The following is a 26,248-nucleotide window of genomic DNA, read 5'->3' as shown; positions in this document are numbered from 1 at the left end:
GTCCTAGATACATATTGAAAGATGCATATAGTAATCACTACAGTATGCTCTGAGTAAGACAATGGCCCTACATGAACTGCACAATATTGTGTGACATACAGAACAGGAATGATGAGAAAATGGCAGAAAAAGAAGAGGTCACCTTTGTTCTGGTGGGCGCTCTCCTCTCTCTTCCTCTCCAGCTCCTTGCGATCGTAATTCAGGCGCTTTAGGCACATGATGCCGTAATGCAAACTGACCCTGGGAGAGGTCAAAAAGCCAGAGGGTCAAAAAGTTTAAGCAGATTGACTGAGGCTGGGTTTTCATTTTTTATGCACTCAGAACAATTAAACATTTCTGAACCACACGAGTCTTCAAAAAGAAAGCCAAGAGAGGGCCTGGATAAACACAGGTTATCAGTTTGTGTCAAAAATGTCTTGTAACATCTCCATACATCACACAAACAAAAGTAAAGAATGAGAGACAATACACATGAGTTGACAAACAGCATTGAGTTTTATGAGCAGGCAGAGTTCTACCTGTGGAAGCTATCCACCATTTTTAGCTGTCCTCTCAGCTCCTTCTTGGTCAGGTGGTCCAGCATGCGGGCATCCACCAGGGACTCCATGAAATAGCTGCGATACTGTGGCAGACCTAGGCTGGGCAGCCAGTCATTGCCCACCCACTCATGATTCATATCACCATAGGCAAGTATCTGGAGGGGAAAAGCACAGATGAACAACACTGATTCACGCTTGGCTTGATATCTGATGTCTGACTACTCATGACTCAGTGCAAATAGTCTCACTGTAGATTAAATTACAGATAAATATGTAGCATGTTGTGTTAATGTGACTTTTCAAAGGTGTAGTTGATCCTTACCTGATCCCAGCTGAATTCTTTTAACTCCTGGAATGCAGAGAGAAAAGAAGAGGTAGAAAGAGAAAGACGGAGCCGGAGAGAGTGAAGTGGAGGTGGTGGGGGAAAGGGAAGCAGGGGTCAAAGGCAGGGTGGATGGATGGAGAGATGATTGTGGAGAAGCAAAGGGGGGAGAAACAACAGCAGCAGCAGGAAAAGAGGACAAAAGTGAGGAACAGTGTGTTAGTGAACGGGTAATTAGTTGGAAGCAGTTCACACTGAAACAGCAACCACAGGGAGAGAAGATGCTCAACACTATGGCCTGGGCCCACAGAGAGACAGACATATAAAAAGAAAATACAGAAAGAGAAGGGGAGGAAGGGGAGAGACTTGTCAACATGATTCAGACCAGACAAGACGCTCAACATTATTTAAAACTGACTGAAATAATCATAAAAAGGGATTCATGAGACATAGGACAGGACAATGGGGCACTAACCGGAGGTTTGGTGGCAGCATTCAAAGACTCCATTTCTGCGTGGGTCATCCACACATTACTGGTAGACTGCAATGAATCAAACACAAGAAACAAGGCTGTGAGACATAGGGAAAATGAATAAAAAAACACCACATCCTTCCTTGCATGTCCCAAGCACAAACACATTTGTGTATTTTTCCTTTGCCAAGAAAAGCAACATAAAGAGCTGTCAGCAAGCAAAGGGCTTTTGTTTCCAGGAACAAGAGATTCAACCGGTTTCTGTGCGCTGATAACTATTACATATGTTCAAGCTGTCCTGCAGGTTTTACATGTTTCCCTGCTTCAACATGTCTGGTTCAGATGAAATGGATCTCTTCAAAAGATTGTTAAGTTCTGCGCAGGCCTTTTAATGATGCATTGAACTGAATCAGGTGTGTTGAAGCAGGGAAACATCTAAAACCTGCAGGACAGCGGCCCTCAAGGAATGGATGTGGATATCCCTGATGTAGAGGGATGCCAAGGCAAACCACAATGTAGCTTTTGTTCCAAACTCCACATCAAAAATGGTTAAAATTAATTTTTTCAGCTATTTGTAGGTTTGTCTTTAAGGAACTCAGGAGCATAGCAGTCTTTGGCAGCAGTTTGGACAGACAGAAAGATTGATTTTTTTTTTTCTGTTTGCAGAAAGTTATCTTTCCTGAAAGCTATCTTTTTCATCTCCCTGCCCTTATATGTGCACATTAAGCCAGAGGCATCTAGAACAGTGGCAAAGCCTTCTTAATGCTATACTTTTTTTTCCAACATCAAAACAAAGCAGATTTTTGTTGCTTTTTTCTAGGTAAAATAGGTGGAACTTTATCAGTACCAGTGGAGTTTATTGACTTTATACTTTTAATAATTTTGACACATACTACATGAAGAATACGTGTTCTTCAGCATTTCTTATTTTTCTCTTTTCTTTTGATTCTTCTACTTTCTATATCACGATTACATTGCACAATTATCATCCTTTTCTCTTGTAAATTCCACTTAACACATCCTGCAATTTATTTTACATTATCCCTATTTCATATCATCGATACACAATTATATTTTTATTCTTTTTTCATGCCTTGTGACTAGTTTTTGCGGCTAATTCAAAAAATTTTGAATGCAACATTTGTGAAGTTCCAGCAAAAAGTCTATGTACAACATGAAGAACACTTTGGTCCTAGAATCAACACCCAAAGAAAGTGCTACATATGAAGCTGTTTAAGGTTTCTAAAGTGATATTCTTTGAAATAGCACGAGTACATATTCATTCTTCATGGTGAATGAATATGTTAAATGTATGTTGCAGTCAAAGAGCCTCACAGATCGAGTGCTGGCCGGAGCAGACGGGCTGGTTAAGGACACCATCTCCTGGATGGCCAGCCGCAGTTTGAGGCGGTGCAGTGGGTTACTGATGCCGATCTCCCTCTGGATCTCAGTATCAGACAGGTTGGCCATGATGGCGCCACTTTTCACGTTAGCACGACATGCTGCAACATACCAAGCGGGCATTCCCACCCACAGCTAAAAGGAACCAAGAGTAAATAAAGAATAGTTGGAGATTTAAAAATTTCATTTTGATCCAGGTTTTGTTTCTTAATCAGTGTTGCCTACCTCCAACCAAGACACAACAGTAGGTCCGTCCCAGGATGCAAAAGGAAGTCCTTGGCGACAAGCTTCTTCCAGTAGCTCATGCCTGACAAGACAAGCAACCATTAATTATTTAGTGGAACTAAAGAGAGTTAAAAAAGGAAAAAAAAACAGTATATAATCCACCAACTTCTTCTTGCTGCGACGGTCTTTATCCGCTGGACCAAGAGTTCCTGTCTTGTTCATTCCCATTGCATCTCCAGAGGATAGGTCCTCAGACGGTGTAGATGCTAAGAATGACACAGAACGGTCATATGTTACTGGAACTAAGGCTAATCAGAACCAGAGAAACATGTTCGAACACAAGCACACACACACAGTGTTATTCCTCTCTTATTCCCCATCGGCTTACCAAGAGAAGCAGATCCATCGCGCCCAGGTTGGCCCATTCTTCCTTTCTCCTTCTTTCCAAAAAGCCGACCAATGGAAGACTTGATGCTTTTCTTCTTACTGGATTTGTGGAGGGAATCCTGGCTGCTGTTGGAGCTACTGCCATCTGCAGAAAGACTGGAGAAGACAAAAGAAATCAGAGGGCATACAAAGAAAAATACACACAGAAGCATTACATGTGGAGAATCTGTTGGGTGGCTGCTTTACCTGCGAAACTCCCGGGGATCATCCAGCATCGCCCCCGGATGGGTGAGGGTCATTCTGTCCAATCGTAGCGCACGAGGAGGCGTAGCGTCAAGAAGAGCAAGGGATCGATCATCCTCTTTGTTGTTCTGAAATGTGAAATGTAAACATATTATTAGATGCATCCATTTTTCTTATTGTCATTTGTTTCACTTATGTTTTGAACCCCATGACATTTATGAAACATCATTCTTGGATTTCGGATCTTAGAGATTCACTTGAATTGCTCTTCCTTTTGAAACATTATCCTGGTAGAAAATGTATTATTTTAGCAGTATTATCATCTGTTCAATCTCTTAAGATGTCAAAATGACAAACAAAATAAATAAATAGACAAGGATGGTTTAGATTTATATTTCTTATCTGGCCCAAAAAATTTAAACTGAATTTTTTTTTTGATTAAGGTTATTATTGTGCTTTTAACCAAATATTAAATGTAGAATGTGTAATGGGGAAAAATGGACTCAGGTTGATGCTTCTCATGTATCTGTCAACAGTTATAGCAAACAGTAGTTGAGCTTATCATAACACAATCAGAGACAGAGGGAAACCACTAACTTGGCCCTGTCAAATATTAAAATGAATTTCCCAGCACATGTACAAGTCATTAAAACTAGAAGTAAACAAACCAGGATTCTGTGTCTTATCCCACTTAGCTCTCTAATTATAACAGTGGCTACATGCCAACTTTCACCTCACCTTTTTGTTTCAGAAGTTTCCAGTAACTACGTCTTTGAGCTCCATTACCCGTTCTTTTCTTTGGCTCAAAGTCTGTTTTCTCACTGGAGGCATTCTCAACTATGAGTTCAAATAAAGTTTGAACTGATAGATTTGAGTTTGTGAAAAAGAGGAGGTACCCATTTCTGCAACATGTAAACATTCCTTTGAGTTGATCTTGCCCAACATGCTGTGGCCTCTGTCGATGTGATTTACTTGTGCTTATTTTATGTGACTGTGTCTGTCTGGAGGAGCTGTTTGCATAAACAGGGAGGCTGATACCAAGGTGAGGTAAAGTTAAACAGGAGCTCGTCTCTGCAAGCCAGCATTACCTGTCTATCAGTCTCACGGGCCGGGGAGTGAGGCAGACGTGGAGTGGAGGTTCCAGAGCTGGGGGGAGAGGGAGAGGCAAGGGTAGAGGAGGTGATGGATGAGGGGATGAAGCCCCGTCCTGTGCTGTCTCTCCCCAGAGAGGAGGGAGGAATGGGCGGACTGTCCAAAGCCACGCTGACTCGGCTCTCAATTTCCTCTGCCCGCAACTCTGTGTTCTCTTTCTCCTCTTGAATCAGCCTGGATTAAAAAAAAAAAAACAACAACATTTTCATTGTATAAGAAAGAGGAAACATTCCACTTAAGTATTTCAAGCTCGAGAGTTTGGTGAAAAGTGTTCTTCCAGATGAAAAATGTATTACTCTCACACCTGCACAATATATAAACAAATGTCATCAAGTTAGCTTAGCATAAAGCACAATTATTAAGTTAAACAACTCCTCTTGATTTACTGAAAGGTAATAAAATCCACCTTTTAGCATCTCTGAAACTCTACTAATAAACGTACTAATTACATGTTGAGTCAGAGAATGGCAGTTTCTCTGACTCAACAGAGTCTTGTGATTGAACTCTCAATAAGAGAACAAATTTTGAATTTTGAATATTTGGGTTTATATATATATCTATATATAGATATCTATATATAGATATAGGAAATGGTATAACGAGTAATTGGTTTACGTTATTTAATAGGTCAAAAAGGCAGTTCAGATTTAGCAGGGAATCTGATTTGCCAAAATCAGATTATTTTTTTTTTCAGTTTTGCCTGTACAAAAAACTGCTTGTGAATCTCCTTGGATTTGTTTGTTGGTTGCTTGTTCTTTAGTTGTATAGGGACATGTGTTAGCATTAGCAAATACTGCACACCACTGTATTTATAGCCAAAGCTAATTTGCAGAGCCTGTCCTCATATTTGCAACTTTTAAACTCAGACAAAGTACATTCACTCAGTCCAAAAATGTACAGTAGTTTGCAATGAGTGGATTGTAGTGCATCAGGGCCAGTTATCCAGTCCATTTTATGGATCTATGTTCTTTATCTCATGCAGAATTAGTTCAAGTTCTTAAATTAAGTACGAATTTCAGATTTTTAATTGATCAAACCAACTTCCAAAGTAAAAGTGAGATGTTTCCCATTTTTGCTGGATATTAGATTTCAGCGTCTGTTTTTGTTGAACTTTTTGTTGTATAATGCTACAAATGTTTTCAGTAGGTGACATGTCTGGACCGCAGGCAGATCAGTTTAACATCAGTTTGGACTCTTTAATTAATGCGATTTATCTTGCTGAAATGAGCAAAGTCTGCCCTGCAAAAGAAATCTTGATCACAGTATTTGTTGTTCCAAAATCTCAATGCTAAACCAATAAATTACTTTACATAAATTATGCCTTCACAGATGTTCAAGATGCACATATGATTTGCACTCATGTACCTCAACATCATCATGAATGCTGGCTTGTAAGAGTGTGCTGAGAACAATCTGGATGGCCCCAGTTCTCTTAAGGTCAGAGGATGCAGTGATCATTATTCATCTAAAAGATTTTTTGATTTTGACTGGTCAGAGTACAGGAGAGTTTTCCACTTCACCCCAGTCCATCGTATAAGAGCTTGGGCTCAGAGAATACAGTAGTATTATGGGAATTTGTTCACAAGTCAAACTAGGAGTTTTAATAACTCTGACTTGTTATCCCTCACAAAAAGAAGTGTCTATTTGGTCCCTTTCTTGCGTTTTAGATGTGAGCTGTTGAGCCCACCAGATTTCCAATCTGAAAGTTATTTATAATAACCGGCTCAAGTCCATAGAGATAAAATCCAGATTAAAGGTTAAAAAAACTAAATAAAAGAAGATTAGGTTCCTCTCCTGCCCTCAATCATCCAATGACCTCTCAGGTTAATCTTGTAAACCTAACTCTAAACTCTAGTAGGTGATGGTGTGTTACAGGCTTCAGTGTGACGTGAGGTGTTTCTTATACTGTCGCCTCCCTACGTACTTGATCTCTTTGTTGATGGCCTCCAGCTGTTCCTGCAGCATGATTGCTAGGGTCTGCACGTCTGTCTGCCCACTGGGGGAAAGAAGCTCTGAGGTAAAACGATGCTCTCCGTCATCTTCATCATCAGAACAGCCCACGTCCAGGCCTGGCTCGTACCCGGTCACGAGCAGAGCCCCACTCTCATAGTCTGGGTACTACACACAAAGAGCAAAGCAGAGGAATTTCTACACTGTCTGCCACTTTTGTCCAAAGTGAAAAATCTCGACTTTTACCACACAGATGGCATTGAAGTTCTGTATGTACATTCAAGTTCCCCTCGTGGTGAATTCAAACAACTACCATCAACACTAAAGCTGAATTTTGATTTCTTCATTTTTGGTTTGTGACCAAATATCCACAAAACCTATGAAATTCCAGTGTAACTGGGGTTAGTGGTTAGCATTGCAAAGTATATTTATGCTAGCACGGAAGTATAGAATAAATTTGGGATGCATGAATTTATCTATCTGAGCGCTTTAGATAGCAGTTACTTTACAAATAAAGATTTTGCTGGGTTTTTTTCTGAAAAGGATTTATCAATTTATACCATTTATTAGAATCACTAGAATCCTGCTTTGACATTAATGCATAGTAAAATATATAATAGAATGACAGCCATAGTTGTCTGTTTTCACCCTATTCAGACTCAAAATATGCATGTTTGGTAGCATAGATTAGATAGATTAGATAGATTAGATAGATAGATAGATAGATAGATAGATAGATAGATAGATAGATAGATAGATAGATAGATAGATAGATAGATAGATAGATAGATAGATAGATAAATATGTTTACGTATATCTATATACACGCAAACTTTTAAGTGCCTTATATAAAGAGTGAATCTTCTCTCTCGCTTAAATAACAAGCAAGAACAAGGAGTGAAAGAAACGGCTAAAATAATTTTTTAATGCCTTTATAATTGTGCGCTTGGCTGTTATAAAAACTCAAAATGAGATTGTAAGACACTCTTTTTCTTTTCAGTAGCACTTAGAGATTTCTAATCTGACTTTATAGCAGCTTGTTCGATGTTAATCACTTTGGGGGCTGTATTTGCATGGTACAGATCTTAGATCTGGCTAATGAGCAACTTAATTCAAGTGCAATCAAATCGTTGATGAGGTATAACTTTGGTCATTTGTTTATTTTTCTCATAGTCAACAAATTGGCCCAAACCAGCACTAAATAGATCTTATTAAAAGCGTTTAGCTTATTCCTCTTTGCTGTATAACCTTCTACCGAAGACAAGATTTCATCACGACAAAAAAAGAAAACATGTATAATTTATTCAAAACCACTTAACAAAAAAAAAACTATTTGTTTCAAATGTCTGTAAACTGTGTGTTTTATGGCGGTCTACCTTGCTGGAGTCTTCACGGGCGGAGCTCCAGCGAGCCCGGTGGCCTCGCCTGACCATGCCCCCGGCAGAAGCATTACCAAAGGGATCCAGGTGAGTGGTGGAGCCTGCTGGGAGGGACCCACTTCCATGGGAATACCTCAACTCAAGGGCGCTGCCAGGCAGGGAGCGGCTGCAGAGATAAAAGTAAAGACAGCTCCACCTTAAATGAAATAGTAACTACCCCTCTGGTGACTGAGGTTATGGAAGCTTCTGGCAACGACAAAAACAAATATATTGGAAATAAAGTGAAGAATGCTGAAATAACAACAATAAACTTAAGAAGAAAAGATATACAAATACAATTGGACAGGTGCTATTTATCAAAAAACTATAAATAGATTAAGAACAGTTGGTTAACATTAAAACATATTCACATGAACGGATGCATAAGAGGTTCTCTTTGATGTTATGACATCCAGTCATAGTTAATGTTAATGTTAGTTAGTGACACTTAATGGTTCACTTATGAGTTTATGGTGTGAGCATGAATGCATATCAAAATACTTACTGAGGCTGACAGTGTTAAGCAAATACCATGTTAAGTGATTTAATTTAAAATCTGACAATAAAAGTTTAGTAAAGTCGTGCAGGAGTCTTAAAGACAATGGATTCTGTGGCACTGTTGTCTGAATGGTACCAACCTGGAATAAGAGCCCCCGGGCCTCGCTCTCAGCTGATCTAACTCTAGCTGAATACGCTCCAGCTCTGCTATCAGCTGGTCCTGGAAGTGTAAAAGAGACAGAGTAGGTGAAAAAGAGAAGATAGGTCTGCTGGCCTCAGCTAAGAAAGAGGCCTGGAGTAGTGATCACCTTGTTTGCCAACAGATCATCCTGGAGCTTCTTCATGTTTGACAGTTCCTCAGACAGGGCATTCTGCACAGAAAGAATACATTTAGGGAGCTGGCAAACTATGCATGCAATGATGGTTTAAATGATGCAGTTAAATGAAAAAGAAAACTTTGTCAAGACAGAGCAACTTACAGAAATCAAATAAACTATCCATAACTATCAAAGTTACCTATTCAATTCTGCAAAAAGTCAATAAAAAGAGTATTTAACTTTGAACTACTGAGTTACAACAACGCTGTTATTGTAAATGAAAGCGTAACTGAAGTTCATCATTTCAATCTTTACTTTATTGAAACACTGGTTTAAGCCTCTTTTCCCGATGTTAAGGAAATGCTTCTGGTGACAAATCACAATTAAGGGTCTAACTTTGAAAGGATTTTCACCATTTTTTTGTGTGTGGAAAGTGTTCAAAAATGATAAAACTCTATATTTATACTCATGAGGGCACAGACGAGCTGAAAACCAAGGGCTTGAGAATTTAATCGAGTGGTCACCTCACACACAGACGAGGCAAATAAACACACAAGGGGTTTATTTGGACAAAGTGTAATTTCTTTCATGGTCTTGTTCATTAAAGTTTCCCAAGTTTAGGCTAGGAAATGGGGTTGTTAGAAAGTCTTGCTTTGGACTGAGCAGGTCACCTTTTCCTCCAGGGCGGCCATCCTCTCCTTCAGATGGAGCTGCAGCCTCTCATTGGACTCAGACAGCAGTTTGTCCACAGTGTCGGAGAGCCGCTTGTTGTGTTCATCATTCATCCTCTCCCTCTGCCTCGCCTGAAGGGGAGACAGCGAGACGAGTCAGGGAGAGATATTAAAACAACACAGGGAGGGGGGAGAAGGGAGAGTGGGAGGAGAGTTAATAACAAGCACTATGCTTGACTGCAAGTGCAAGACAAAGATTTCTATCTGAATGCAAACGGTCAAATAGAGGGTTTAGAAAATTAGTGCGCTTTGTGCTGAGTAAATCTTGACAAAAGAAATGGCACAAAAGGGGGAGGATGGAAAAAGAGAAAGAAAAAGAAAGCATGACTCACTCTTTGTAGCTCTTGGTTCTTCTCCTCCAGTTGCGCCTCCATCTGTCGCAGCCGCTCCTCAAAGTTGCCATGACGCTCCTCTGCCTGAATGATGGGAGCGGAAGCAGGGTTAGAGTGCTCGCCATGTTGCAACACTACTTCAAATTAATACAAAGGAAAAAGCTTGTTGACTGAGTCGACTAATTAGCTACATGCCTGTACAGATCACCGTGTAACAGGACAGTTGACTATAGAGCACTAATACAATCTTGCCACAGATCCCATCCAGTTTGAACATGTAAGGAGAAACTATGGCAATGTGAGAAGTTTGACTAATGGGAGGGGAGTGAATATTTTGCAGTTTGGCATGAGGAAAAACTACCTACTTACAGGAATGGTTGACAATTGAATGTGGAATTTATGAGGAGAGCAGTTCTTGACATGTTGTGAGCCCAAGGAGAAAATAGCTGTGAGTGTTTGTTCTCAGCTCGCTTTCATCTTAGATTGTATGCGTATGATTTACTGATTTCAGTTTGATATAAGCACATGGTATTCATCTGTCATTTGACATCTTGTGTTTTGTGTCACTCATGCATGTAATCACACACATTTACACACAAAATCACATATGTTCATGCTTGCACCTGCCTACGTGCTCACCCACACACACACACACACACACACACACACATGCAATTATGTCTCTGCACAGGGGTTCAGTCTAAGAGCAGCTGCATGCTCATAATTCTGCTGTTCTGTGAAAGTATTTCCATTTTACATGAGGACAAAGAGGTGTGTGACACTTTTGCTACTCATAGATGCACCAACAGTGATTGTACGATGCCCTTCCCATACACACACACACACACACCTTGTTGAGTGCCGCCACTCTCTGTGCGAGCTGGGCTTCGATCTCAGGCAGCGTTTCGGCCCTCTGCAAGGTTTGCTGCAGCTTCTGTTTGGCATCATCCAGACGTTCCTGAAGCTGCCGGTTCTTTTCTTCGCTCTGCAAGAAGACGGGATGACAGGAGGTGTAGTTGAAACTGAAAGCAAAGACTGCCCAGAGCAGCTGACATGATTAAAGCCACCAAGGGAAAATGATGCATTGATAGCACACTGAGTGCAAATGTGAAGCATAGCCAAGATGCTAATCAGAAGTAGAAAATTCGGGAAGAAGAGGCTTTTCCCACCTGTCTGTGTAAAGACTCCTTGCTGGCCAGCTCGTTTTCCAGTTTATCTTTTATATCATGGAGAGACGTCGCCTCCCTCTGGGCACTCAGGTACCTGCAAACCAGAATTAAAAAAAAGGGAAGATGAAGCACTATGAGTAGAGCATTTTGAAATAACACAATCTCACAGAGAAATAATACAAACCTGCGCTCTAATGTGGTGATTCTCTCCTCCATGTCCTCCCTTTGACAGAGTGCCTGAGAGAATTAAGAGGCAAAGAAGCTGTATGTGAAGACTTCAAGGCAGAAATCGGAAAGACAGGACACAAGAGCAGGGAAAGGGCAAATATTAAGATTACAAAAAGCTGGTATTCAATGGGTGTTCACTGGGCTTCAACTGCTATTAGCTGAAGAATGATAATTACTAGTTAATAGCTGCTGTTGACAGATTTCAGAAGCACCCTCTTACACAGCTATGGAGGGTGGAAGAAGATAAAAGGGCAGGAAGTGAGGTGAAACTGTCAGGAATGGCAAACATGCAGAGGGAAAAAGGTTTGCTATGCAAAATGGCTTGACTCATCCAAAAACACCCCACACAACCTTCAACCAGCTGCCAGCACAAAAAGGGCCCGAATCATGGGAGAAACACCCGCAGCTCCACTGTTGAGTATCACCATGGCTACAGTGTAGAGGCTCTTTAGTTTACAGTAGCAGCTGCCGCTGCCAAGTGGGCAAATGCATAGTTATCAAAGGCAGACGATTAAATATTTCTGCTCATGAACAAAACTGACTTATTGTGCCACTGTGTTAGACACATGTAGTGTTGGTTAATTGTCAGTCAACAACTCAGAGAGTCTCACCTCTTTTAAATCCCTCTGTAGTTTCTGGTTGGTCTCTTCAGATCGGGCCAGCTCCCTCCTGGCGGATGTCAGCTGCTCCTCAATCTCCCCAACCTGACAGTAAATGAGAGTGTGGCAAACAAGGCTCAGAGAACCATGGACAGGTCATTTTCTGCCTGGGGTATTTGTTTTGCTGATAGCATTAGACTATGAGAGCCACTGAATGATGTACCTGTCGGCACATGAGGGCCAGTCTCTCTTTCAGCTGCCCCAGCTCTGACCTCTGTCGCTCAATCTCGCCCTCTCTCTGCCGGTCGATGTCACCGTCATCCAAGATGGAGGATGGTCCGTTTGGAAGCCGCTGAGTGACAATATTTACACAATTTAATAGAGCAAAAAATGTACTTTGAGGGTCTCTGGTGACAGACTCGTTGTACTTTGTTTGAGGACTGTGTTTTCAGTTCAATAAAGGATTACAATTATTTGTCTGGCCCGTAACATTTCTCTCTTCGTCCATCTCCAAACAACTAAAATGTAAGTGCTGTACTTTTTACTGTGCAACATGCATTTTTGTTGGGCTAAACTAGTTACTTTGCAGATAGCAACTTAAAAATGAAATGACCCATCTTATAAATAAAACAAAGCCATAGAATAATATGAGGATGCACAATTATATCATATAAAAAACTAATAAAGAATATTTTACATGCTTACAATCTGTACATTTAAATAAATATTTTATGTGTGCATCTCCCAGTGGCCATCATGATATTGGTAGGCTTTATGGTATGTTAATTTAGTTACAACCTTTAAATACAGGATTTTATTTTGTAAAAATTCACTCATTCACTGTTAAATTAGCATGGTTAACAATGGCTACTTTTAGATTTGAATTTTTTCACACCAAGGCTTATTGCACATAGAAAATAATCGCAGTGAAACATTAAATATACACCTCTAGAAAACCACTTGTTGCATAGCTGGAAATGTCACGCTGCCTGCCAAGTCTTAATTTACGCTTAATTTTCAAGCAAATCATTATACGAAAATCCTGTTGAAAATATTCAAAGCAGCGATGCTGTTCATACACAAGGTGGCAGTATAGATTACAAACCTGGAACTGTTACAGCCTGCTCAGATCTACTCAAGCGTAAAAGTTGCTGTGGCCTTCATAGGAGCACCATAACGGCGATTTCTTTATGTTTTGTTTCCAAGCAGCAAGACTATCTTGTAATCTTTTAAAGTGGTCTTGATCAATACCTCTGCAGACTTTCTGAAGGTTTTTCAAAGTTTTTCTTTGAACATTTGATGCTTTTTCACTCATTTTCAGTCCAGTTCTTGTACCTAGTCATTTTCAAAGGAATGTGTATTTTACTGAAGCCACTTAACACTGACCTATGTATGATTCCAGTATGAAAGGCACCTAACTCAAGGGATGAACCAGTGTTTTGTCTACGTGTAACTTAGCAAAGATACAATTTGAAATGGTATCTTCAGACACTGTTTTCTTTTCTTTAGTTGTATCTAAAGAAATGTCAAACACAGTTTAACAGACAGATGATTCCCAAGAGGCTGTTAGCTGGAAACCTGGCATATCTCAGTATGGTGTGCAGATGAAGGACAAAGAAGAAGTGTTAGGCCTAATTAGTTTAACTCATAAAAAGCAAATTCACTAACAAAACCAATGAATCGCAGAGAATCTTCTCTTCCACTCTGAGCATGCATGAGGCGATGGTGGATAAGAAAACTCCCTTTTAACAGGAAGACAAAACCCCCTGTAGAACCGGATTCAGAAACGGTGGCCATCTGCCTCCTTCTACTGAAACCTCATCAGAAATGGTCTCCACGGAAAGATGACTGTCAAGAAGCTATTCTTAAGGAAGGGAAACAGGGAGAAAAGGCTGAGCTATGCCAAATGACACAAGAAGTGGACTTAAAATCAGTGGCAGCAGGTCTTATGGAGGGATGAATCCTCTCCAGAGCCTAGAGTCTTCATCTTGACAGAGAACGGAGCAAAAGGCAGCCAACATCCAAAGAAGAGCTTTGGGATGTCCTTCGAGAAGCCTGGAGAACTATTCCTGAAGACTATTTAAAGAAATGACAGAAATAGTTATATGTAAAGAAATAAGGCTTAGCTCAAGACTTTTGTACAGTACTGTATATAGTACAAAGCTCTACAGCTGAAGGATGCAACTATTTCCTGTAAACAATTGGGCCGCTTCAGAAACTAATTAATGTTGCAATGGGTAAAAACTGCCAGCAACCTAGCAACACAGCATACTTGTGCATATGTTGTTCAGCCATTGCAGCCTCGCATGCTAGGCTATCTAGCATTAAAGACACAAACAACAGAAATGTATCTATTTCTATTCAAAGACAGCTGATGGTTAACGTCTTGTTAATGTAATGATAGAAAAAGCGAGATTAGAGGAGATGCATTACATATGTTAGGAATGCTGAGTAGTTTGTGTTTTGTGGTAAAGGTAGCTCTACTGATTTTTTGTCTCAGCAGTGTGGCTCTCATGTAAAATCACTGAGGACTACTGTACTAGTATGGGCAGTAGAATCCAACACAAACAGAGACAAATCAGAAAGGGAGCCTTTTTTGGATCCTTCAAGCAGCTCGTAGACCTGTCTATCTCATCTTATTATCGTTTCTTAGGCGGAGCATGTGGTTCACTCAGTGGTGAAAAACCTGAAGTTGGTCCACTGAACGCTACAGGGACTCGCATAAAAACACATACACATGTGACCAGATCGGCAGCCAAAACACAGAACCCAGCTGCTCGGATAACAACACACACACCCACACACAGAGTGATGCACTCTCTGCTAAGAATCACTACACTTTGTAGTCTACAGATATCAACCAGTTTTTTTTTATCCTGTTTTGAGGTTCAAAATGTTGTATATTAAGCTCTGAGTTACCCGACTGAACGACACATTTTAGTGCTCACTCGTCTCTTCATGACAGAATTCCAAATAAATATAAAACAGCTAAAACTGAGGTAGCATAAAAAATAAACACAAGTCAGGTGGATGTAAAAGACAAAAACACAATGCACTCTAACTGATTGAAGTTTGAAGTTTTCATCTAAGCCCATAAAAATAGAAGACGGTGCATAACTTCCTCCTCGCTGAATGACACTGATGGCTGAAAGCCATATGGCAACACAACTGATCCAGGAATATACAGCAGACTGTAGGAAAAGCTGCAATAGCTTCTGGCAATCGGTGGCCTCTGATCAGCGTTCCAGCTGCAGAGTGAAGACAGAACTCTGCAGCATTTTGGAGTTCATATGCGTTGTACTGACAAATGGAAATCATCCTTCATCTATGGAAGCAAGTTGTGCTTTTAGTTGGCGGGTCCCACAATTTGGTCCCAATAATACCTGATATGTAACAAATTTTGGAATGATAGGCACAACATTTTCACATTTATGCTGCCAAAAGAAGGAAATTACCTCAGCGGATTACCATTGAATTTGGTGATAGTCAGACTTTGTGTTAATGAACATAAGGAAATATTTTAACTCTTGCGGACTTGTTACCTATGGATGATGCTTCAGAAGTTCACCTTTTCTGTGGCAAAGGTTTTGTATTTTCAGACTTCTAGTTTTTCTAAATTTAGAAAATGTATCTGCGCTCATCAGATACATGTCAGCTGTAAAAGTTGAGGATTTTTCACGGTGACACCAATGCTGTCCATTACCTCTTTGCCATTGTCCAGTCCTTGTTGCCGTCGTTTGATTTGTTCCCTTAAAGACACAACCTGTAGCAGTGCAGAAAAGAATCAATCAGCTGTAACTTTCATCTGTTTTTTTCTGTAGAAAAATAAGCAGAAGTAGGAACTCACCTCTTGGGAAGACGACTGCAGCTCCTCCTCCAGGGCCGACACGCGCTCTAAGGCCACCCGTAGCCTTTCCCGCACCTTCTCATCCAGAGCTTTGTGATGCTCAAATAAGGACTTAAGGGCTTTCAGGACCTCCACCTCACTGGAGACCCCGGGCTGCCTCTTCATCACGGTCATCCTCAGGCTGCGCTCGTGGCGGGACACCAGGCACTCCAGATGTTCAAGCAGCAGCTGTCAACATATGTGGTTCACATGCTGTAAAACGCCTCCAAGATGTGCCTCTGAACTGTCTCAGATGATTACACTTTCATATGTGGGGTCTTTAAGAACATGCTCACCAAAATGAGGGTGGAACATTTATCATGAACAGAGATAAAGGGGTACTGACTCGTGTGTTGTTCCTCTCGGCCTTCAGCTCTGATATCTCCTCCTCCCTCTCCAGCAGCTGTTCCCGGCAGAGGTTCAGCTCTTTGGTCAGCACTGCAAACTCCTGCAGGGTCACAAGAGGGTGCTGTTATTGCCAGAGTGCTGCTGGTACATGAGGTCATAAGCACTGTTTATCCACACTGATCACACACATTCATCAAATTGTAATGGTTACTGCATCCGTCCCTGCTGAACTGAGGTGCTGTATGATCCCTAAACAGACTTTAACTGCTTTATCCCTTATTTCCCAACTACTTTGTTTACCAGAGTGATTATAGTTTGATTTACTGGCTGGTTATATATAAGGAGGGATTAGTAAGGAGCTAACAGTAGAGGGTAGGTTTCTCTATCTTACATCTCAAGGCTTCATTACATTGCTCCTGTATGAAATGCAGATGCAGGGGTAGATAGTTGCCTCAATTTTTCCGTTTTTTCTTTTAAATTTTCATTTGTGAGGCAATCTTTACTTTAACAGTACTTGTAATTACATAAGACAAAAGCACACTCATCAATGTTATAAAAGCTAAGGCAGAGATTCAGACCCTTCCAGCTCCAAGTATAGCTGGACCAAACACAAGTGGAGCAACTGAGTCTAGATAAGAGTACATTGATTCAGTTTGGACTGTTGACTATTTCTCTGCCCAGCATACTTCAGACTACAGCACTGTCTATGCACAAACTATTTATATTTATTTAAAAGCAGATCATGAAAAGTGTGGGCAAAAACTAAATCATTAACCAAAAAGTAGACCTTTGTTACAGCTCCTCTGGCTTTCATGACAGCTTTAATTATTTGAGGACATAGCTAATAAAAAATACATTTTCTTCATCAGTCAGGTACAAACTTTCTTGTACAGCAGTTGACAGATCAGCTGGGCGGTATGGAGCTTTGTCATAAACCATTATTTTCAATTTCCACCGTAAGTCTAAACTCAGATTGAGACCCGGACTATTTGCCGGTCATTACTTTAAGTTAATATCTTTCTTGAGGAAAAATCTGAACACTTCATGCTCTGTTGCAAGATGCATTATCATCCTGAAAAATGACCTCAGCATCACCAAACCGATGGAATGAGAAAAATGTCCATATTTTCAATGTCCACCTGTACATTTACTGTTGAAGTAATGACTGCCATCTTCCTTGGTTCTTTACCTGACATCAACCTCATAGCATCAGTGATTGTGGAAATGTGCTTCATCCTCACTGTACATCATCTCCTTGTCCAATGCAGACTGGTGATTAATCATTATATATCACTTTCATCTAATCATCAACAGTCCATGACTCTCTTCAGCCCACTGTAACCTTGTTTTCTTATGTTCTGGTGTTAATGATGCTTTACACTGGGCTTTTCTTGATGGGAATCCTATTTCCTTCAGTCTGTTTCTTACAGTTTGGTCACAAACATTCACTCCTGTTTTTCCCCACATGTTTTCCATTTCTTTTGTTGTACATTTTCTATTTTCAGGCACTCTGCCTTGATTTTTCCATCCTGAAGTCTTCCTTGGTCGACCTGTACGTTTCCTTTTTACAGCCTTCCCATTTTGTTTGTACTTGCTCCAAATTTGATGACTGGGAGCAGCCAACATCCTTTGCCACACTCAGTGTTGAATTACCTTCTTGAAGGAGTTTTATTATCCTTTCCACAGTTTCCACTGACAGCTCTGTAGTTGGGGACACGTTTCCTGTCAATCAGCCAGGTGCAGCAGCTTGTTAAGCTTTACAAGCACTTTGTTTTAACTGCAGACTCATTTGCATATTTAGGCTTATGCAGGTATTTGTTTTAGAAATGCAAATTTGAAGGTGATTGCAATTTATTTTTTCTCAATTAAGTAATTCCATTTTTTTCTCTCTACTTGATCTAAAAAAAAACCCCTGCCATTGTTTAGAAATATTTTATTTTTATATCTATTTGAGGTATGTTTAACAAATCCAGGATGTTTAGAAGTTATATAAATAGTTTTGGGTTATATCTGAGTTAGATTTTTTTTAAACTATATAAAACAGCTGAATGAACGTCCTTGAAGAGTGAATTCTTACAGCATCTTCTAAATTTGTCTGGTAAGCTGAAGGGAGGAATACTTTTTGCTGCTATGGACATTTCTTTTTACTGGATGCCTACTTTTTTGGTGTTCAGATTCTTTTTTGTTGCTGTTTACATTTCTCAAAATGGAAACTCTATGAAAGTCCTACAGAAATGGCATAAAATTAACTGACATCACATGTCAAAACAACAGGGTATTTTTATTAAACAATGAATTTTGAAAAGACTTTTAAGAGACCTTAAGAGCCGTTTCATATAATTCCCAACAGCATGGCAGCATCTTCAACAGAGGAAGATATACCCTGAACATTCCTGGAAGCAAAAATCCTCATTTGTGATGTGGAGTAAAATTTCATTAAAGAATCCTGCGTTCTATCATGATAAAGAAATTTATTTTCATCTTGGAGGTAATCATGATTACAGAAGATTTGAACAAACTCAGATGTAATCTGTTTGCAAATATGTGAGCATGATGTTACTGTAGCGCTTAAACTTTAGCCAGCTATTACTAATAACAATAAAAACACCCTTAATTAAGAAAATAAAAAATATTCCACAATGCCCTTACTGTTTTCGTTCAGATTCAGATGCTACTAACATCTGTGGACAACTAGACAAATCTTGATTCAACAAGAATGATTAAGCATTCAGCATTAGTTTAGCTCTTTGTTTGTTTCCTTAAACTTGTCAGGTCTGCTTCAGCTTTCATTGATTTGATTGGATTTAAGCATACCTTCTGAAAACCACCAGACTACTGTATTAATTTGGTTAATCTGGTTAGTTCAACTATTCAAGATCAACATGGGAGTGAAAGTTTCAGGCAAAACTTTATTGGACTGATATTTGAATTTCTACTTGAACAGATTTCTCCCCCAAAAGCAACCTAAACCTAAACCTGTTTACAAGCTCCAACAGAAGTGAAACAGGTGCAATGAGAGGTGAAGTGGAAAACACTGATCATTTAGTTATGGTGCAACGTTTTGGTAGGAAACTTTTGAGAAGATTTGTTGAAAAACAAGGCAACAGCGCTCCATGACGACGACAGTCTCCCCCAGCTGGAATATGCACCCTGCCATTTCACTAAAACTGCTCAGCAACAACTGGAGGGAAATAATCCAGACTCCCCAGATCCCAGAGTATCTGTGGGGTGCACCAGAATAAGCCCGACTCTCGGAGACCCCACCCTGCAGGGCCGAAAGAATCAGCTACCAGCATCCCGCTGCCAGACACCACAGAATCCCCCAGGAGGTCCCGACGCAACAACATGTCAAAGCTACTCTGGCAGCAGAAGGGTGTGCTTCACAATATTAGTGAGGTGGTTCCAATGTTAAAGCTTTTCTAACTTTTCATTAACACCAAAACATCAAAAAACAAATATTTCCAATATTTACCCTGAACCCACAGCATATTTAAGTATAGCAAACAATTTGACAAATCTTTAGCAAAATGAGTCTCACAGACTTCCCTCCATTAAACACACTTGAATCCAGTCACTGTAAAGCTGCCTGCCAGCACTTACGGGACAATCTGTGCCATAAGTGCCATATTCAGAAGTCTTAAACCAGGCCTTTATATAAAATTATACAATGTGTTTGGTGCATGTGTTGCACCTGAATTTGCTATAATTGTACAATAAGCACAGCGGTCTGTTGTCCATCATTAAAACCTGGAGGTTAAACAATCATGAGAATAATGGAAGTCAGACCAGTGCATCGTAATGTCTTCTATTTACAACTGAAAGTCGTCCAGCTGAACTGATTTTGTGTCATTTACTCAAATCATGTCTAATTGGGAGCTTAGCAACATGATTGTTACAATTAAAATCTATTGCTTTTAACTAAATGGTATCTATAGCAACACATCAACAAAGACATGATCAACTATGTTGAACTGAATTTAACTTTCAGCTGTCTGCTTTGCTGAGATTCTGTAATCAAATTATGGACACAGCGCAGTGACTGTCCTGTTTCAACTCGCGTGCGATTACGGCATGATGCACATATGAGACAGCGCACATCCTCCAACACGCGTGTGTCTCATCATGCGTGTTTTCAAAAGCAGTTATGCAAACGAGCCATTAAAGGGCACTGATGCATGCGGGGCGCTGCTGCTGCTATCTTTGCTCTGTGCTAACAGTGATCAGTTTACTCCACACGGCAGCAAACAGGCGCCTGAGCTCACACCCTCTTTCAGCCAAAATGCATGAAAAAGTACAGCATGTACAGTCTAAGCTGATGTGAAGAGAAGTGAAAGGACGGCGCTTGTTTTAAAAGGGAAGTTGCTGTGTACAGATGGCCTGTTCTGGGCCCGAAGGATATCATAATACTGGGATTAATTCTGGTAAAAGATGTGAGATAGAGCACAGAAAACACACACTTTCCTCTCCTCCAGTCGCCATAATTTCGGTTCAGTACACTTTTCTTCTTCTACACAGAAATCCTCCATTTTAATCTTCCCCTGTCATTACAAACATCTGAAACAGACTCTAGAAGCCACTTTATTAATATGCAGCAATATGCAAATGGTCTTGATTTGTTAGTCTGTGTGTGTTTCATATCACCAGGTTTTTTTCTCTCAGTGCCATGCTGTCGCTCTCTCCATCCTTCTCTCCTGTTTTCCTCTCTTGGCAGCATCGACACACAGAAAACTCAGTGAACTCATCTATGTATTACAGCAATCCATGTGTTCCCTCATTGCTGTGTGTGCGTGTGTGTTTCAGCAGATGTGCATGCCATATTGATCTCCTCTCACAGAGGCAATACAGCCCTTTAATGCCCGGTCACTCTCTGTTAGGACGTGCACTGCCGCTACACCGATTGTTTCATTTTGATATTTTAGGCGAAAAATAGGTACAAATAATGGGAGCGGCATCATCGTGTCCTGAGGCACCCGACAATGACTCCTGCCTGGAAATAAAAATTAAGTCCTTCTATTCTGAGTGGAATTACAACATGATTAGCTCTCTGGTGCTGGGATGTGGGATCATATTGGCTTTAGCTCTACAGGGGTGAATGCAGCATTTCGCCCCTCATCTCCAGGTTTTAGGTAGCTCCAGTTTGGGCCTCAACGTTTCGTTTTGAAAAATCCAGGAAGGTCTGCTAACACTTTGTGCAGCTTCAAAGCTATTTTCAGAATCCTGAAAGACTTTTTTTTATCCATCTGGATGACAAAATATTCCATCTGTTTGTCAGTTTAAAAATATTCTCAATCTTTTCTCAAATTTTAAATTCGAGGCTTGTAAAACAATTAAAACAGCTTGGTTCAGATTGCTAAAAGAGACCTTTTCTACAAGAATTCTTCCAAGAAACTATATTAGAGTAAAGTTTTTTTTTAGCTAAAACATTACATGTGAAATGGGATAAGGTTGTGAAATATCTCAACCTAAAATCAGCAATGTACTTTCTGGATTAATTCATATTTTGGTCTGTATGTAATGAAATAATGTTAAATGTCTATTACAATGTCTATAGATACCTTGATTCATCCAAAAACCCAATGCTATGCAGTCTTATGTCATAGGAGAGAAAGAACACACAAAGATTATCCATGCTGATCAATCCTGTCATCTGACTCATAAGTGATCAACTCATCTGTTACAGTCAAGTAGGATAACATTTATTCAGACTGTTTTTAAGTTAAATACCTCAACAGCTAAATAAAGCATGCAACAAGGCAATACATAGCTAAACCTCAACATTACTTATGTTACAAGGTCCTTCTCGCAATAACCGATCACTCACACAAGTCTTTTTTTTAATGATTTTATTGGTGATTGTATGTATTTAAGTACCCTTTCTAATTAGCTCCCTTTCTAATGTAGCTATGCCTGCTATACTCAGCGTTCATGTGTTTTATCAGTGTTAAGTCTGTACAACATATCATTAGCTAGAATGCATGAGATAGAAAATTGTCGCCTTTATGTACACATTTTACGATCACCATATTCTAATCTTTAGAACTTGTATGATTTTTTTTTCTCTGATTCCAAATCACTGAGCCTCAAAGTGACGGAGGCACTGCACAGGCTCCCCTGTTGAGGTGTGAGCTAGAAAGAATATACACGAAGAAGAAGTCGAAGAAGAAGTCAGTAAGTGTTGCGACCTGAGGTTCATCTCATGGATCTAAATCAGCCTCCTTGTCTCCTCCTGCCTGTGACCCAGAAATCCTTCACAGCCAAATATTTTCAAGGATATCTCAATTCCCAAAGGAGAGAGGAATGAGGAGACAGGAAGCAAGTAAGGATACACCAGTGTCACACCAATCCTTTGTGAAAGATTTTTTTTTGGCAGGCATGACTTCTGAAGGAGCACATTGATCCTCGATAATAAATTGAATTAAAAGTAGCTACAGCAAATATATAATTTCAAAATTTATTCAATCAGAAGCCAAAGCTTTACCGACAAGTGACCTTAAGCTAAAAGCTACACAGAACGGGCCACAAAAAAGCTAATTTTTCACAAACTAATACAACTCAAACCTAAAAAATTTCATAGGGATTCAAATGAACACTGTACAGTGGCTATCTACATTACTTTAGTTCTGCATCCAATAGTTACATGGAGTGGGTAGCAATCCAGACAGTGCTTCAAAGCAACCTGGACAATGTTGCTACCTGGACGATCTGACCCCTCTTTTTGTAAATGTGGCCCCTTATATAGCCTCTGACTGCTGGTGCAAGCTCAGATAAGACTTGTGCGTGTGCTACAGTGAACTAAACCCTCTAACACAGCATAAGTATAGAAAACCGAGATGCTTCTTTGTCTGCTGATGTACACCGCAGCAGCGCGTCCACATTTCCAAAATCAAGCGTAACTCGCTTAATTTACTTACTGATTTTCATTCAATTTTGTAAGTTAAAAACATGGAAAATGTTATATCATGCTGATATGTATATTTAAAAAACTCAAATTTAGTCACTGTGGACGGATATAACAAACCTACTAAGCAGTCACAGCTTCATGTGTGATAAGCTCTATTAACCAACCGATAATAACCAAATATGTAACCAGTATCTAGGTTTCATAGATCTTTATTACCCCACTTGCACAGTTATAGTTAAAGACATACTCTGCATTTTAGTTTTCTTCTAAATAAATCATACAAATCACAGTTCAACACGGTACCCATTTGCTGCCAGCTCAATCGATGTAGTCTGTGACATCGTAGGTTAACCAGAAAAAGCCCAATACTAACATACGGAACAGGTCCATATCAGCAACTATCATACTTCAGTGAATAAGCTGATTTCACTCAGTTTTCTGAGACAGAAGGACAGTGGTCCAATTAAATGGCCGAGTCAAGCTATGCCACGACTTAACTGCGAATGTAAACGTAGTGACTGAGTGAAATCAGCATACAGAGACACAACATGTGCATCTCAAGAGTCTCTATGATTATCAAAGCTAAAGCTAATGTTAGCTAAATATAGAACAACTGTAAATAGACAAGACTATGTCTCACCCATTTGTCTCCCATGTGTGCCGCACACTGTGAGCTTGTACTTTACTGTGGTGTGAGAACCAGTGTCAACAATGTCATGACTGAACAAAAACGTTGCACTTCTGGTTGCAACCAGCTTAAGCCTGAGTCTGTCTTTTGTCTAACATCCAATGCAGGATAAAAACGATACTTTTGGAAGAATGCATGCATGCTGTTGCTTTCATAATGACACTTAGTCTTCATACCTGTGGCAGGGCGATGGACAGCTGCCTCTGCAGAGACTCTTTCTCGTGGCCCAGCTCTCGCAGGCGAAGGTGTGCCGTCCCCAGACTATCCTGTGTCTCCCTCAGGCTCTCCAGCAGCCTCTCCCTCTCTGTCAGCATGTTCACCATCAGCGACTCCAGGTTGCCCGTGCTTCCCCCTTCATCGCCCCCTCCTCCAACACCACCGCGGGAATCCCGGCCACCATAGCCCCCTATGCCTCCCATCCCGCCACCCATGCCTCCTCCACCACTCGCCGGGGAAGACGAGCCACCTCCTCCTCCGCCGCGCCCATCCTCTGAGATGGTGGGCATCACCTCGCACATCATCTTGACGCCTGGCTGTCAGAGGCGTTATCTGAGGAGATGACTAGGAGGCTCTGGTGAGCAGCTGGTCTCTCGTCATGAAAAGTACAACCAGTATTTTGTTTGTTGGGGGTGTTTCCTCTCAAGATGACTTGGTGAGATTCACAGGCAAAGGGCAGGTGTTTGTGAGGGAAAACTGGGAATAAGATGACAGTTCTAAGAGGTTTTGGGGAAACAGTGTATGGATCAGGGATTGGGGAAGGGGGTGAAGTGGGGTGCAGGGATAAGAGGGAGAAGTGCAGGTTTGGTGGGTGACCTCTGACCCCTCGGTCCAAGCTTCACAGAGCAGCCAGATGAACCTGGAGGGAGGAGAAGAAGATAAGAAGTCTTGTTTTTAAGCAAACCAGACATGGTAAGAAGATCAGCTGTGGGAGCATGGATGCCAGAAGTCTGTGCTGCCCTCCAGGTTGTGATCTCTTCTCTGTCCTCACTCATGTGGATCCCCCAGATACATGCACCGACGGAATATACACTTTTCTCGGGCATTTTTCCAATTCTCACAGGAAAAATAACCACACCGACTTGCATCGCGATACTCTGGAGTAATTCATCAATATGTGCATGTCACGGCTTTATGTATCCGAGCGTTCACACTCATAATGGTAACGATAAATGCGCATGATGTACGGAAATGAGAGCAGCTTCTGCCAACAAAACGCCGTCACGCAAACACAGAAGAATTCTCAAGGCCTGGAGGTTGGAGAAGGATGCAGCGCGGTTTCTTACATTTATGTGGAGGGGAAAAAAGGGTGTCATCATGAATTGTAATTACTGGCTGTATCAAGAGAAGACATGCTTCTTTTTAACGTCTCCGGAACCCATCTATAAAAAATTTCAAAATGTTTATTGTCTTCGGGGTGTTGAGTCAGAGAATTAATTGCTGTCTTGAAAAAATAAAGGGCCCAAACGGAGAAAAACAGCCTGTTTCAGTACATTGACGGCTGTACAGGATAGCCTCACACCGCTATCACATCATGGTGGGAGGTGCCAATCATCCTGTAAATGATGCAAGCCTAATTAACAAGATTACACCATAAGATGTTACACAATTGGATTATTTCATGTGGTATTTTGAACCTAAATGGTGCCAAACGATGCGCGGCTCTGTCTTTATTCCGACAGTAAGGCGTCTATTTCCTATCAACACCCCGCTGCCCCCCACCGCCCCCACCCATAAAAACAGCTGGACTGTCTAACGCACGGCTACATATCCGCGCGTGCCGCACTAGCTGCAGATTACCATCGCCACCAAACCACTTGTGTGTCTTACCCTTTCCATGATCGACAGAGGGAGGAAATAAACGCTCATCGTTTCCCGGTTCACTCCATAAGAGCGTCTGAGAGACGGAGGCTGCAGGTTATCCCCGTTACAGCCCGGTTACCAGCCTTCCCCGTCCCCTCCCTCCCTCTGCTGTGGGAGCGACGGCACGGATCAGCTGCTGCGTCAAGATGTGCGTAGGGAGCACGGACTACATCCGGCCATGACTTCAGAATAAACAGCTGCAGAAAAGTACAATTTTCACACCAGCTGTTGTCCATACATTTCTCAACGGACCACATTTCATCTGTGACTGTGTTTCACATCAACCCCCCTGAGATTATCCGCCCGGTTTGGACGGATCGATAGGCCCAGGGCTCAAGGAGTCAAGCAACGCCTTGTTTTTAACAGTTACAGATAATGTATATTCTAGAATGAGACACAAAAGAAAAATAAAAGGAGGAGTAAAAAGAGCAAATGTCAAATCACCATCATAACGCAAAGAACGTACCTATTTTTGTTCGTGTTGCCTCTCCTTGTAGCCAAAGTGACTCAGTTATGATGAAATATTACCCCAAAGGGACTCAGATGTAAACAACCACAGAGACAAAAAAAAAAAAACGCCAC

The 26,248-nt window shown here is 40.8% G+C and overlaps 1 protein-coding gene across 2 annotated transcripts in view; it reads right to left on the bottom strand.

Annotated features, from left to right (window-relative positions):
* Positions 1-25,762, bottom strand: part of ppfia3 (PTPRF interacting protein alpha 3) — a 32,770-nt gene extending 7,008 nt beyond the window's left edge. Inside the window, exons 1-26 of one of the 2 annotated variants that reach the window (XM_072369235.1) lie at positions 25,634-25,762; positions 23,983-24,662; positions 16,216-16,317; positions 15,831-16,058; positions 15,687-15,746; positions 12,207-12,335; positions 11,996-12,088; positions 11,341-11,393; positions 11,157-11,250; positions 10,838-10,972; positions 9,988-10,071; positions 9,596-9,727; positions 8,916-8,978; positions 8,748-8,827; positions 8,068-8,236; positions 6,666-6,859; positions 4,678-4,915; positions 3,593-3,717; positions 3,348-3,502; positions 3,126-3,225; positions 2,960-3,041; positions 2,669-2,869; positions 1,337-1,402; positions 862-888; positions 519-694; positions 143-240 (exon numbers count right to left, since the gene is read on the bottom strand). In XM_072369235.1, coding sequence (XP_072225336.1) covers positions 143-240; positions 519-694; positions 862-888; positions 1,337-1,402; positions 2,669-2,869; positions 2,960-3,041; positions 3,126-3,225; positions 3,348-3,502; positions 3,593-3,717; positions 4,678-4,915; positions 6,666-6,859; positions 8,068-8,236; positions 8,748-8,827; positions 8,916-8,978; positions 9,596-9,727; positions 9,988-10,071; positions 10,838-10,972; positions 11,157-11,250; positions 11,341-11,393; positions 11,996-12,088; positions 12,207-12,335; positions 15,687-15,746; positions 15,831-16,058; positions 16,216-16,317; positions 23,983-24,327 — 3,229 coding nt within the window. In that variant the 5' untranslated portion in view covers positions 24,328-24,662; positions 25,634-25,762. Of the gene's footprint in view, positions 1-142; positions 241-518; positions 695-861; positions 1,160-1,336; positions 1,403-2,668; positions 2,870-2,959; positions 3,042-3,125; positions 3,226-3,347; positions 3,503-3,592; positions 3,718-4,677; positions 4,916-6,665; positions 6,860-8,067; positions 8,237-8,747; positions 8,828-8,915; positions 8,979-9,595; positions 9,728-9,987; positions 10,072-10,837; positions 10,973-11,156; positions 11,251-11,340; positions 11,394-11,995; positions 12,089-12,206; positions 12,336-15,686; positions 15,747-15,830; positions 16,059-16,215; positions 16,318-23,982; positions 24,663-25,633 lie in introns of those variants that run through there. The other variant, XM_072369236.1, reaches the window with a different exon arrangement.
* Between the last annotated feature and the right edge of the window lie 486 nt (positions 25,763-26,248).

Source organism: Leuresthes tenuis, unplaced genomic scaffold, assembly GCF_036924035.1.
Source record: "Leuresthes tenuis unplaced genomic scaffold, fLeuTen1.0.hap1 SCAF_17, whole genome shotgun sequence".
In the NCBI taxonomy this organism is placed as follows: Eukaryota; Metazoa; Chordata; class Actinopteri; order Atheriniformes; family Atherinopsidae; genus Leuresthes; species Leuresthes tenuis.
The sequence above is the reverse complement of the archived record's forward strand: the minus strand, read 5'-3'. Positions and strand labels throughout refer to the sequence as shown.